Source organism: Oncorhynchus clarkii, chromosome 24 (assembly GCF_045791955.1).
Source record: "Oncorhynchus clarkii lewisi isolate Uvic-CL-2024 chromosome 24, UVic_Ocla_1.0, whole genome shotgun sequence".
Classification (NCBI taxonomy): Eukaryota; Metazoa; Chordata; class Actinopteri; order Salmoniformes; family Salmonidae; genus Oncorhynchus; species Oncorhynchus clarkii.
This window is the reverse complement of record NC_092170.1, coordinates 15,245,100-15,259,837: the sequence shown is the minus strand read 5'-3', so window position 1 is coordinate 15,259,837 and position 14,738 is coordinate 15,245,100. Positions and strand designations below refer to the sequence as shown.

Below are 14,738 nucleotides of genomic sequence, written 5' to 3'. Positions count from 1 at the left end.
TCTTTCTCCTTCTCTCTCTCCTTCTCTCTCTCTCCCTCTCTATCTCTCTCTCCTTCTCTCTCTCTTTCTCTCTCTCTCTCTCTCCCTCCTCTCTCTCTCTCATCCTCATCTGTTCTCTCATCTCCTGGGCTGTGGATCCGGCAGTGTCGAGGCTTTCCACTAGAAGCCTATTAGCTGTGTGAGGGGAGAACACAGAGGATCTACTATGATAGCAGGTTGTCACTCTATTAGCTGTGTGAGGGGAGAACACAGGGATCTACTATGATAGCAGGTTGTCACTCTGCTCCCCTCTCTTTTATAACTGTATCAGTCATGCTGGCTTGGGGCTTGACTCAATCATCTTATTATGGCCCCATCTCAGCAGAACTGACTGACACACTCGCACACACGCACGCACGCACGCACACACACTTATTAATGTCAGTCACATTGACATGAATACATAAATATATAAATGCGTACTGTTCAATCAGGCTGGACAGTACGGGGTTAACGTCAGACACAGCGTAGGACAATACTGGGTAAATGCTGAATAATTGCTAAAAGGACCAATGAACAAAACTTAGACCGCCTGCTGCTTGGGACTTCTACGTCTATGTGATGTTTTCTACTGTATGTTATTCCATGTGACCTTCAGCCTAAGCACTGCTGTCACCGATGTCTCTCCTCATTTCAGCTGTCACAATATTTCTCCACACTGATGTGATGTTCCACAGGCTCAGTGCAGCTATCCGCCCTCTGTCACATCACACAAGGACAGGAAACAAAAGACAGAAATGTTCAATTGCATTATGGTCATTATAGGAGAGGTATGATCTCCACCCAGCTAGTAGAGCAGCACACACGCACCATGGGATCTTAATGTGTGTGAGGTGGGGGGCTGGGGGGGCCGCAATGGAAACAAAAGGCTGGGCTTGTCTGCCTCCAGCCCCTCCCCATCCATCCCCCTGTAGTGTGACAGCCTGTGAGCAGAGCAGGGGAGGTGATGAGGTGGGTAGTGGGTTGGGCAAGGGGGGAGTAGGGGTGGGTAAGGGGGAGAAGGGGTGGATCTGGAGGGGCCTGGTCCTCCTTGGTCATCCTTCGTGGTGGTGGGCTGATTAGATTGGGGCCGAAGTCTCCATCTGGCAGGCAAGACTGTCTGGGGCCTGGCTGACTGGCTGGCTGGCCGGCTGGCTGTGTCCCCAGCGCTCGTCAGCTCTGACACCTTTGACAGCTTCAGCAAACAGGTTCATTAAATGGCATTTCTTACAGCTGCTTCTCTCTCTGGGCTTTGTCAAGCCTCCAATCTGCAGGGGCCCCTCGCTGCTTGTTGGTTTAAGTCAAGGCTTTGTTGTTCAGACATAATGTTTTGATGTGGGCTGTTTGAAGCGGAGGCTTTTTAGCCTGTGTTTTGTTGCTGGTGAGGCCTCTGGCCTGCACTGTCTGTCTTTAACCCTGTGGCCTGGCCTGGCCTGCATGCTCTCTGTTCCCAGTTATAGCAACATACAAGAGGAACCAGGAAGGGGTAATACATCCATGTAGACACAGCCTCTTCAGTAGTTTTTAATGTAAGGTTGATCAGGCCATGCATTGTAATAGTATTCTCTTGTAATTTTCCTCATTTTCCTCATCTTTCTTCATCCTGATCTGTTCACAATCTCTCCATCTCTCTCTCTCTCTCTACCGCTCCTTCTCTCCATCTCCCCCACCTCTCCCTTTCTCCATCCCCCCATCTCTCCCCTTCTCCATCTCCCCCATCTCTCCAAGTCTCCCCTTCTCCATCTCCCCCATCTCTCCACCTCTCCCTTTCTCCATCCCCCCATCTCTCCCCTTCTCCATCTCCCCCATCTCTCCAAGTCTCCCTTTCTCCATCTCCCCTATATCTCCACCTCTCCCTTTCTCCATCTCCCCCATCTCTCCACCTCTCCCTTTCTCCATCCCCCCATCTCTCCCTTTCTCCATCTCCCCCATCTCTCCACCTCTCCCTTTCTCCATCCCCCCATCTCTCCCATCTCTCCACCTCTCCCTTTCGCCATCTCCTCCAATCTCTCCACCTCTCCCTCTCTCCATCTTTCCTCTCCTCCTCTTCAGCTGCTCCCTACTACAAATGTTCTCTGAGCAGGCAGTCTGTCTCTATGACAACTGTTAGAGCCTGGGGAACAGTTTGAGAACAGCTTGAGAACAGTTTCAACTGTTCTGCCTTATTATTATTCGACCATGCTGGTCATTTATGAACATTTGAACATCTTGACCATGTTCTGTTATAATCTCCACCCGGCACAGCCAGAAGAGGACTGGCCACCCCACATAGCCTGGTTCCTCTCTAGGTTTCTTCCTAGGTTTTGGCCTTTCTAGGGAGTTTTTCCTAGCCACCGTGCTTCTACACCTGCATTGCTTGCTGTTTGGGGTTTTAGGCTGGGTTTCTGTACAGCACTTTGAGATATCAGCTGATGTACGAAGGGCTATATAAATAAATTTGATTTGATTTGATTTGATTTGGGGTGGCTGATTTGTCAACCTGGGGCAGCACAGGAAGGAGAAGCAGAGATGCCACCACCCCTCCCCCACCTCTCCCTCCCTCGCACCCTCCACTTCTCACTCCCTCGCTCCCTAAAACCTGCCACCTTCTGCCCTTCACTCCACTTCTCTCCATCTAATCCACTTATAATTGAGCTCCAGAGACTTTGTGGCAGGGAGGTCGAGCCACAGCTATTCCAGGGAGAAATGAATGCACCACTGCCTAACTCCTCTCCTCTTCTCCCCTCTCCTACCCTCTCCTCTTCCTGTCCTCTCCTACCCTCTTCTCTTCCTGTCCTCTCCTACCCTCTCCTCTTCCTGTCCTCTCCTACCCTCACCTCTTCTCCCCTCTCCTACCCTCTCCTCTTCCTGTCCTCTCCTACCCTCTCCTCTTCTCCCCTCTCCTACCCTCTCCTCTTCCTGTCCTCTCCTACCCTCTCCTCTTCCTGTCCTCTCCTACCCTCTTCTCTTCCTGTCCTCTCCTACCCTCTCGTCTTCTCCCCTCTCCTACCCTGACCTCTTCCTGTCCTCTCCTACCCTCTCCTCTTCTCCCCTCTCCTACCCTCTCCTCTTCCTATCCCCTCCTACCCTCTCCTCTTCCTGTCCTTTCCTACCCTCTCCTCTTCCTGTCCTCTCCTACCCTCTCCTCTTCCTGTCCTCTCCTACCCTCTCCTCTTCCTGTCCTCTCCTACCCTCTCCTCTTCTCCCCTCCCCTCTCCTTTTCCTGTCCTCTCCTATCCTCACCTCTTCTCCCCTCTTCTCCCCTCTCCTACCCTCTCCTCTTCCTGTCCTCTCCTACCCTCTCCTCTTCCTGTCCTCTCCTACCCTCTCCTCTTCCTGTCCTCTCCTACCCTCACCTCTTCTCCCCTCTTCTCCCCTCTCCTACCCTCTCCTCTTCCTGTCCTCTCCTACCCTCTCCTCTTCCTGTCCTCTCCTACTCTACTCCTGCCTGTCACTGTTTTAAATGAGCATTAGCATTGGACCTAACATCCCCAGCCCAACATCTCACTCTGCCTCCCTCCCTAGTTCCCCCCCTGGACTGTCAGTCAGGCTCGAGCTACATCCCCTCTCTGTGTGTTGTGTTTCACCTGTTCTCTCTCGCATCCCGCCCTGGGTGGTTCTCATGTCTCTGTCTGTGTCCAGCTACACTGATAGGATGGGAATGTGTGTGATTGTAACCTGGGGAGACTAGGCCGCACCAAGTGCTCAGACAGTGTTGGAAGGAGGGAGAGCGGGAGGTGTGTTAGTGGGATTTTTTTCACCTGTCACGGAGGCCTCTCTTAAACTCCCTCAGTAGACCTGCTGTCCCAGAGGTGCTGCACACTAATGATCCCTCTCTCCTCATCCCCCTCTCTTCTCTCTTTTGCTCACCCCCATCCTCTCCTTTCCTCTCCCCTCTCCTCTCTGTCTCTCCTATTCTTGTGTTGGTATTGATGTGTGTAACCCAGAGGCCTGTTCTTCCTGTTTTTTTACACCCTGGTTGCGTGTTGCAGACCACCTGAAATAGATATTAAAGACAGAGGTGAATCTGGGAAATATAATGTTTAGAGACAATGGAAGTCTACAACCTAGTTGAAACAGTCTACAACCTGTGTTTGTCACAATGTAAACCATCTGTCTGGTCTCTTTCCCCTCCTGTTCCTTTCCTCCTCTCTTTTCCTCTCCTCTCTGCAGGTCCTGGCGTACTCCGAGGGTCTGCATGGTAAGTGGATGTTCAGTGAGATCAGAGCGGTCTTCTCCAGGCGATACCTGCTCCAGAACACTGGCCTGGAGGTCTTCATGGCCAACAGGAGTAAGCATCACACACACTCACTACGTCCCAAATGCCACCCTATTCCCTATATAGTACACTACTTTGGACCAGAGCCCATAGTGCACTACATAGAGAATAGTGTGTCATTTTGTACACAGCCACACTCTGGTCTCAGATGTGTCCTGTTTGCATTCTGAAGATAATATATAATAAACTGCTTCTCTTAACCACTTTAACATAGTGTTGAGAATTGTTATTAATCACGTTTTTTTATCTCTCCTCCCAGCGTCAGTGATGTTTAACTTCCCAGACCAGGCAACAGTGAAGAAGGTGGTCTACAGTCTACCCAGGGTCGGAGTGGGAACCAGCTATGGCCTACCACAAGCCAGGTAACTAACACACACACACACACACACACACACACACACACACACACACACACACACACACACACACACACACACACACACACACACACACACATTTACATGTTTAGCTCATGAAACATTTTGTTTCGTATTTGGCCTTTGCCATACTGGCTCCAGAGTAGTATTATGGGGTGCATTGTGTCCATATTATTTAGCAGGGTGTGTATTGTTAGTCTCCCCATCTACCTCCTTTGTGTTGTGGAGAGTGGAACTGTCCCTGCCAGCAGCTGACCCTGCCTACAGCAGAGACATTTCTGTACTGTTTCAGAGGTCCACACACAACATGACATAATACAGAACATTAATAGACAAGAACAGCTTAAGGACAGAACTACATCAATTTAAAAAAGGCACACGTAGCCTACATATCAATACATACACAAACTATCAAATAGGTCAAATAGAGGAGAGGCGTTGTGCAGTGAGGTGTTGCTTCATCTGTTTTTTGGAACCAGGTTTGCTGTTTATTTGAGCAATATAAGATGGAACAGAGTTCCATGCAATAATGGCTCTATATAATACTGTACGGTTTCTTGAATTTGTTCTGGATTTGGGGACTGTGAAAAGACCCCTGGTGGCATGTCTGGTGGGGTAAGTGTGTGTGTGTCAAAGCTGTGTTTAAATTGATTATGCAAATAATTGAGACTTTTCAACACATTCATGTTTCTTATTAAAAGAACAAGTGATGCAGTCAGTCATAGTATTTATATTACCCCTCTGACTGCAATGAAGAGCAAGACGTGCCGCTCTGATCTGGGCCAGCTTCAGCTTAACTAGGTCTTTCTTTGTAGCACTCAACCACACGACAAACAAAACTAGAGCCTGCAGGACTTTTTGGAGTGTGGTGTCAAAAAAGCAGAGCATCTCTTTACTACAGAAAGAGCTCTTCCCCTAAATTTTAGGCCCAGCTTTTGGAACTTTGGCTTTCCTGAATATAGCCACTATATTGTGATCACTGCATCCAATAGGTACGGATAAAGCTTTAGAACAAAGTTCTACAGTATTAGTAGAAATATGATCAATACATGTGGATGATCTTGTTCCTGCAGTGTTTGTAAACACCCTGGTAGGTTGATTAATAACCTGAACAAGATTACAGGCACTGGTTACAGTGAGAAGATTCCTCTTGAGTGGACAGCTTGAAAACCAGTCAATATTCAGGTCCCCAAGAAAGTAGACCTCTCTGTTTACATCACATACACTATCAAGCATTTCACAGATATGATTTAGATACTAAGCAACACCCCAAAAGAAAAGGCTTTAGATGTGCCAAGTTAACCTGCAACCACAGCACTTCAATAACACTTGACATGAGACCTTCTCTATGAATTAGAGGGATATGGCTCTGAATATATAGAGCAACACCTCCCCCATTAGCATTTCTGTCTCTTCTACAGTTGTTATAGTATATGCTGTGTCATCAAATGAATTATCTATGTGAGCCTTGCTGTCACACCCTGACCATAGTTTACTTTGTATATTTCTATGTTGTGGTTGGTCAGGGTGTGATCTGAGTGGGCATTCTATGTTACATGTCTAGTTTGTCTAGTTCTATGTTCGGCCTGATATGGTTCTCAATCAGAGGCAGGTGTTCGTCATTGTCTCTGATTGGGAACCATATTTAGGTAGCCTGGGTTTCACTGTGTGTTTGTGGGTGATTGTTCCTGTCTACGTGTTTTCACCAGATAGGCTGTTTCGGTTTTCATTACGTTTATTATTTTGGAGTGTTTGTATTGATTCGTGTTTTACGTTTGTTCATTAAAACATGGATCACAATCTACACGCTGCATTTTGGTCCGATCCTTGTTCTACCTCTTCATCAGAGGAGGAGATAGAAGAAAACCGTTACAGAATCACCCACCACCAACGGACCAAGCAGCGTGTCAACAGGCAGCAACAGCAGCGAAAAGAGGAGATACATAGTAAGGATTTCTGGACATGGGAGGAAATCCTCGACGGGAGAGGACCCTGGGCTAAACCAGGGGAGTGTAGCCGCACCAAGGTGCAGCAGGAGAAGGAACAGAGGCAGCAGCAGCAGGAGCAGCTGCAGTGGGAGAGGCTGCACCACCTGGAGAAATGGACATGGGAGGAGGAACTGGACGGTAAAGGACCCTGGGCTCAGCCTGGAGAATATCGCCGCCCCAAGGAAGAACTGGAGGCGGCGAAAGCTGAGAGGCGCAGATTTGAGGAGGCAGCACGACGTAGCGGATGGAAGCCTGAGAGGCAGCCCCAAAAATTTCTTGGGGGGGGGGGCTAACAGGGAGTATGGCTACGCCAGGTAGGAGACCTGGGCAGACTCCCTGTGCTTACCGGGGGGCTAGAGAGACCGGACAGGCACCGTGTTATGCAGTGGTGCGCACGGTGTCTCCAGTGCGGGTGCATAGCCCGGTGCGGTATATTCCAGCTCCGCGTGTCGGCCGGGCTAGATTGAGCGTCGAGCCTAATGCCATGAAGCCGGCTCTACGCATCTGGTCCCCAGTGTGTCTCCTTGGGCCGGCTTACATGGCACCAGCCTTGCGCTCGGTGTCTCCGGTTCGCCTGCATAGCCCAGTGCGGGCTATTCCACCTCGCCGCACTGGCAGGGCGACCGTGAGCATTCAACCAGGTAAGGTTGGGCAGGCTCGGTGCTCAAGAGCTCCAGTACGCCTGCACGGTCCGGTCTTTCCAGTACCACCTCCACACCCCAGCCCTCCGGTAGCAGCTCCCCGCACAAGGCTTCCTGTGCGTGTCCTCGGCCCAGTACCACCAGTGCCAGCACCACGCATCAGGCCTACAGTGCGTCTCGCCTGTCCAGCGCTGCCAGAGCCTTCCTCCTTTTCAGCGCTGTTGGAGTCTCCCGCCTGTTTAGCGCTGTCAGCCTCTACAGCGCTGCCGGAGTCTCCCGCCTGTTCGGAACTGTCAGTCTGCAAGGAGCTGCCAGTCTGCAAGGAGCTGCCAGTCTGCAAGAAGCTGCCAGTCTGCAAGGAGCTGCCAGTCTGCAAGGAGCTGCCAGTCTGCATAGAGCTGCCAGTCTGCAGGGAGCTGCCAGTCTGCAAGGAGCCGCCAGAGCTGCCAGTCTGCAGGATGCCGCCAAAGCTGCCAGTTTGCAAGGAGCCGCCAGAGCTGCCAGTCTGCAAGGAGCCGCCAGAGCTGCCAGTTAGCATGGAGCAGCCAGAGCCGCCAGTCAGCATGGAGCAGCCAGGGCCGCCAGTCAGCATGGAGCAGCCAGGGCCGCCAGTCAGCATGGAGCAGCCAGGGCCGCCAGTCAGCATGGAGCAGCCAGGGCCGCCAGTCAGCATGGAGCAGCCAGGGCCGCCAGTCAGCATGGAGCAGCCAGGGCCGCCAGTCAGCATGGAGCAGCCAGAGCAGCCAGTCAGCATGGAGCAGCCAGAGCAGCCAGTCAGCATGGAGCAGCCAGAGCTGCCATTCAGCTTGGAGCAGCCAGAGCTGCCAGTCAGCATGGAGCAGCCAGAGCTGTCAGTCAGCATGGAGCAGCCAGTCAGCATGGAGCAGCCAGAGCTGCCAGTCAGCATGGGGCAGCCAGTCAGCATGGAGCAGCAAGAGCTGCCAGTCGACCAGACTCTTCCAGATCTGCCAGTCGACCAGACTCTTCCAGATCTGCCAGTCGACCAGACTCTTCTAGATCTGCCAGTCGACCAGACTCTTCCAGATCTGCCAGTCGACCAGACTCTTCCAGATTCTCCAGTCAGCCAGGATCTGCTAGATCTGCCAGTCGACCAGACTCTTCCAGATCTGCCAGTCGACCAGACTCTTCCAGATTCTCCAGTCAGCCAGGATCTGCTAGATCCAACTATCTGCCTGGGCTTCCTCTCAGTGCTGAGCTTCCTCTCAGTGCTGAGCTTCCTCTCAGTGCTGAGCTACCCATCAGTCCCGAGCTACCTCTGGCCCGAGCTGTCCCTCTGTCCCGAGCGGTCATTAAGGAGGGTAACCTATCTAGGGACGCTAAGGAGGTGGACTAAAACGATTATGGAGTGGGGTCCACGTCCAGCGCCAGAGCCGCCACCGCGGACAGATGCCCACCCAGACCCTCCCCTATAGGTTCAGGTTTTGCGGCCGGAGTCCGCACCTTGGGGGGGGGGGGTACTGTCACACCCTGACCATAGTTTACTTTGTATATTTCTATGTTGTGGTTGGTCAGGGTGTGATCTGAGTGGGCATTCTATGTTACATGTCTAGTTTGTCTAGTTCTATGTTCGGCCTGATATGGTTCTCAATCAGAGGCAGGTGTTCGTCATTGTCTCTGATTGGGAACCATATTTAGGTAGCCTGGGTTTCACTGTGTGTTTGTGGGTGATTGTTCCTGTCTACGTGTTTTCACCAGATAGGCTGTTTAGGTTTTCGTTACGTTCATCACGTTCTTTATTTTGGAGTGTTTGTATTGATTCGTGTTTTACGTTTGTTCATTAAAACATGGATCACAATCTACACGCTGCATTTTGGTCCGATCCTTGTTCTACCTCTTCATCAGAGGAGGAGATAGAAGAAAACCGTTACACTTGCGAAAGTATTCGGCCCCCTTGAACTTTGCGACCTTTTGCCACATTTCAGGCTTCAAACATAAAGATATAAAACTGTATTTTTTTGTGAAGAATCAACAACAAGTGGGACACAATCATGAAATGGAACGACATTTATTGGATATTTCAAACTTTTTTAACAAATCAAAAACTGAAAAATTGGGCGTGCAAAATTATTCAGCCCCTTTACTTTCAGTGCAGCAAACTCTCTCCAGAAGTTCAGTGAGGATCCCTGAATGATCCAATGTTGACCTAAATGACTAATGATGATAAATACAATCCACCTGTGTGTAATCAAGTCTCCGTATAAATGCACCTGCACTGTGATAGTCTCAGAGGTCCGTTAAAAGCGCAGAGAGCATCATGAAGAACAAGGAACACACCAGGCAGGTCTGAGATAGTGTTGTGAAGAAGTTTAAAGCCGGATTTGGATACAAAAAGATTTCCCAAGCTTTAAACATCCCAAGGAGCACTGTGCAAGCGATAATATTGAAATGGAAGGAGTATCAGACCACTGCATATCTACCAAGACCTGGCCGTCCCTCTAAACTTTCAGCTCATACAAGGAGAAGACTGATCAGAGATGCAGCCAAGAGGCCCATGATCACTCTGGATGAACTGTAGAGATCTACAGCTGAGGTGGGAGACTCTGTCCATAGGACAACAATCAGTCGTATATTGCACAAATCTGGCCTTTATGGAAGAGTGGCAAGAAGAAAGCTATTTCTTAAAGATATCCATAAAAAGTGTCGTTTAAAGTTTGCCACAAGCCACATGGGAGACACACCAAACATGTGGAAGAAGGTGCTCTGGTCAGATGAAACCAAAATTGAACTTTTTGGCAACAATGCAAAATGTTATGTTTGGCGTAAAAGCAACACAGCTCATCACCCTGAACACACCATCCCCACTGTCAAACATGGTGGTGGCAGCATCATGGTTTGGGCCTGCTTTTCTTCAGCAGGGACAGGGAAGATGGTTAAAATTGATGGGAAGATGGATGGAGCCAAATACAGGACCATTCTGGAAGAAAACCTGATGGAGTCTGCAAAAGACCTGAGACTGGGACTGAGATTTGTCTTCCAACAAGACAATGATCCAAAACATAAAGCAAAATCTACAATGGAATGGTTCAAAAATAAACATATCCAGGTGTTAGAATGGCCAAACACCAGACCTGAATCCAATCGAGAATCTGTGGAAAGAACTGAAAACTGCTGTTCACAAATGCTCTCCATCCAACCTCACTGAGCTCGAGCTGTTTTGCAAGGAGGAATGGGAAAAAAAATGTCAGTCTCTCGATGTGCAAAACTGATAGAGACATACCCCAAGCGACTTACAGCTGTAATCGCAGCAAAAGGTGGCGCTACAAAGTATTAACTTAAGGGGGGTGAATAATTTTGCACGCCCAATTTTTAAGTTTTTGATTTGTTAAAAAAGTTTGAAATATCCAATAAATGTTGTTCCACTTCATGATTGTGTCCCACTTGTTGTTGATTCCTTACAAAAAAATACAGTTTTATATATTTTTGTTTGAAACCTGAAATGTGGCAAAAGGTCGCAAAGTTCAAGGGGGCCGAATACTTTCGCAAGGCACTGTACAAATGTTATCTGATGTTAGCAAGTTATTGATTTCATTATCCTTATTTCTAAGGCTACATACAGTATATTCACATATATATAGCTATTTTGAGCCCTTTCCTGGGTAGCTTATCAGAGATAGACATAATATGGAAAAGAGAAAACAAAGCAAGATAAAAAAAATATACATTCAGCAGTCCATTAATCAGTTGGTGTGTGTGTGTGCTGCTATGAACCCATAGGCGTGGCTCTCCCATCCCTTCCAGGCTTTTGGAGGGGAGAGTTGACAATGATCCTGTCATAGCGGATGTAAGCAATATCCCCACGCACTCTGGCAGCTTTCATGGCTGGGATTTCCTCTTCTGCGCACAGCTTCAGGATTGTCCTTGTTGAGGAAGATATACATTCCCCTCAAGTTCTTTGCTCCTTCCAGAAGGGCTACCTTGTCCTTGAACCTCAGGAACTTCACCACTATCGGCCTGGGCCTGTCACCTGGGCCGGTGATGGGTTTTCCAATTCTGTGGGCGTGCTCCACCTCAACCTTCCTGTGGTGCATCTTCAGTTTCTCCGAGATCATTTCCCCCACTTTGTTCTCAGACTCCATCCAGGTCTTATGTGGAGATTCTGCAATTCCATCCACAACCATGTTGTTCCACCTTGATTGTCCCTCAAGATAATCTGATTTCTCCGTCATTGTTATCATGGATTCACATATAGAACTGATGTACTCTCTCAATGATTCACAGATTGCTGTCATCTTGCCGCTCTCCTGTTTAAACTCATAGCTGACCCTGGGAGAACTACAAACTGTTCCTCAGGTCTTGGACATCTCTGGTCAGGTCGTCCTTTCTTTAATTAGTTGACTCTACCAGTATTTGGACAAACACAAGCTATTTTCTGTTGTTGTAACAACTGCTTGTAGAACTATTTTCGTTTGTTTTAAAGATCCTTCATCTGTGATAGATAGACACCACTGTCCTCAAGGTACTCCCGCCGGCTTTGGTCTTTGTCATGGTAGCAACGTAGGTTACACTGTTACTCCTCGCATTTCCAGACAGAATAAGTCACAGGGAAGATTGAAAACAACAATAAACAGCAGGGTTCTAGCCAGCCACAAGCCCGGGACAATCCGTTGTCCCAGCCACAATGGCTAACCGCATCGTGGGCTGTATTCAAGCCGTCAGAAAAACCCCACTAGCTTGATAGGCAGCTAGCTAGCAGCTAGGCTAACTGTTACGCCAAATAAGTCCTTAGACCCGGCCTTGGTCGGCAGGATCACTGAGAGTAGCAGTCCCAGCAACTGATGCAACTGTATTGCAGGACCAAACTCAAAAAGTAGCTAGCTACTAAGAAACCTTTTAATACACTTTCAAAAGAGCAAACGTTCCAAAACAACAAACCGAGCTCTCCCTCGTTCCGCGTTCAACAGGAAGTGAATTCCATTGCTCCCGTCATTGGAATGAGTGGTCATTGACTGAACTGATCTAATTCTCTGAGTTAAGTCTCTGTAGCACAGAGCTGCAGCCTGCCTGCCTTCCTGACCGCACAGTAAAATACACAGAAGGAGACGGAGGACAGACCCTTTACCATACCTACACCCTGTCATTAAGCACCACAAAACACACATCTATTGTTAGCAATCAGTTAGCTAGTGTTAGCCGTTGATTGGCCAGTGTTAGCTCTCTGTTGTTAGCTAGTATTAGCTATCAGCTAGTGTTAGCGATTGGTTAGCGTTAGCTTTCAGTTAGTGTTAGCTATCGGCTAGTGTTAGCTATGTGCTAATGTTAGGTATTGACTAGTGTTAGCTAGTATTGTTAGGTCTTTTAGAAACAGCCTCCATCCAACTTTTGATTCTCCCCATGTGTTGAGTTGAAGTCACTTCAAGGCCTGCACGACTCTGACACTTTGGTCATGGCTGAAGAATGCTTAGGTCTCACATGCTGATGAAGCTGTCACACGGTGCCAGTGTGTGCTGCTCTGAGTTCTCACTGAATGATTGCGTGTCTGGGAGTTTTGGTCTTTAGCTGGTCTATGTGTGTCTGGTTGTGCACTTAGGTTTCTTGAGTACACTTACGAACCTCTTACTTAAACCTCATTGGTATGAATGATTCCTGGTCAAAAGTAGTGCAATAAATAGGGAAAAGGGTTCCATTTTGGACACAACCTAAGGTGTTTCTTCCTCTGTTGTTGTGCAGGCGTATCTCCATGGCGACGCCCCGGCAGCTCTTCAAGTCGTCTAACATGACCCAGCGCTGGCAGAGGAGGGAGATCTCCAACTTCGAGTACCTCATGTTCCTCAACACCGTCGCAGGTCAGCATCCCTTCTCCACCCTTTTTCCTCCTCTCTCCTTTCTCAGTCTCCTCCTCTCTCCTCTTTTCCCTCCTCTCCCTTTCTCCCTCTCTCCTATGCCCTCTCCCCCTCATCTTGGATGGATGCATGTTGTTGTATTGAGCCGATCACCTCTTCTCTCCATACCCAAAATCTCATAATCTATTATTCTACCATGATGAATGTAGTGTATGTTGTTGTTGACTGGCTGTTAAAACACCCCAGCCAGGACCTACAGGTAAGTTGTCTTTGTTTAAGGAGCCAGATGCTCTCTTCAGTGTTCAGTTCACTCCTAAGCAGTAGTACTGTTCGTAATGTAGGTAGCCTTACTTCACTGTTCATGTGGAGGAATATGACTGACTTATTTGAAGCAAGAAAATAAGGAAAAAGGAAGCAAGACTATTGCAGATCACCCATCCTCCAGGATAATTAGGGGTTGTGTGTGTGTGTGTGTGTGTGTGTGTGTGTGTGTGTGTGTGTGTGTGTGTGTGTGTGTGTGTGTGTGTGTGTGTGTGTGTGTGTGTGTGTGTGTGTGTGTGTGTGTGTGTGTGTGTGTGTGTGTGTGTGTGTGTGTGGGTGCGTGTGGGTGTGGGTGCGTGCGTGTGCGTGCCTCTTTGTCGCCTCTGAACTGTGACTAACTGGAAGACGAGAGCGCCTGCCGCAACACTCCTCTCTGAGAGGTGTCACATCCCTCGCTCGCTGCAGATTCATGCATATTTATATTTATCTGTGGCGTGAGTTCGATATGTTATTGTCATCTAATTAGATGTACGGCAGACAGAAAAACATGGTGGAAATTCATAAAAAATGTGTGGTAATGACCTGAGCTGCCGGAAGTGTCAGGGGAGTTGGGGTGGAAGACAGGAGGGAGATGGAGGCAAGAGGAGGAGGGGTGGTGGAGGAGGAAGAGAGGGCAAAAGGTGTTAACATGCAGCCAGTGCTCTTCTAATTAAACACTATTCTACTGTTATTAACATTCTGACATGTCAGAGTGTGTGTTGTGTGTGTGTGGGTATCATCCTGACACTTCAGAACAGGCTGGAACTCTACCCACAACGCATCTCCTCCCTATAACCTCGCACCCACCTCACACCCCTCACCCGTCTTTCCCTACACCACCACCCTAGAATAGCACTGGAACATCTACCCACACCACACTACCATCCCTATCCCGCCCCTACACTCTTACACCCTCACCCCTGTCTCCTCCATACACCCTCACACACAGGACCCCCCTCTCCCTCCTACACCATCACCCCAGAACAGGAACAGGCTACAACCGTGGTAAATCTACTCACACCGTTATCTCTCCAAGCTAATGTCCGGGCTTAAGCTCAGTGGGCTAATGCAGTCTTGTGACATGCAGTCTGTCAAAGTAGCTCTGGGAATTAGCTGTGTGCATCACCCCGGGGCATGCGTGTGATTTTAGATGTGTAGCATCCATAACACCCTGCTCTTACCCTAACCCACTATCATATCATATTGTATCTACATTTACAAGTTGGTCATTTTTCAGACGCTGTTGTCCAGAGTGACTTAAAATCGCCTTAACAACTCTAACCCTAACCCAGCATCATAATGTACCATTCACAACACCCAGATCTAACCCTAATAATTCTAATTCTATCTATACA

The 14,738-nt window shown here is 48.7% G+C and overlaps 1 protein-coding gene across 1 annotated transcript in view; it reads left to right on the top strand.

Annotated features, from left to right (window-relative positions):
- LOC139382269 (neurobeachin-like) overlaps positions 1 to 14,738 on the top strand; it is a 318,332-nt gene that overhangs the window by 249,229 nt on the left and 54,365 nt on the right. The window contains exons 43-45 of the mRNA XM_071126139.1: positions 4,171 to 4,288; positions 4,536 to 4,638; positions 12,971 to 13,086. Of these exons, the coding sequence (XP_070982240.1) occupies positions 4,171 to 4,288; positions 4,536 to 4,638; positions 12,971 to 13,086 (337 nt within the window). The remainder of the gene's footprint in view (positions 1 to 4,170; positions 4,289 to 4,535; positions 4,639 to 12,970; positions 13,087 to 14,738) is intronic.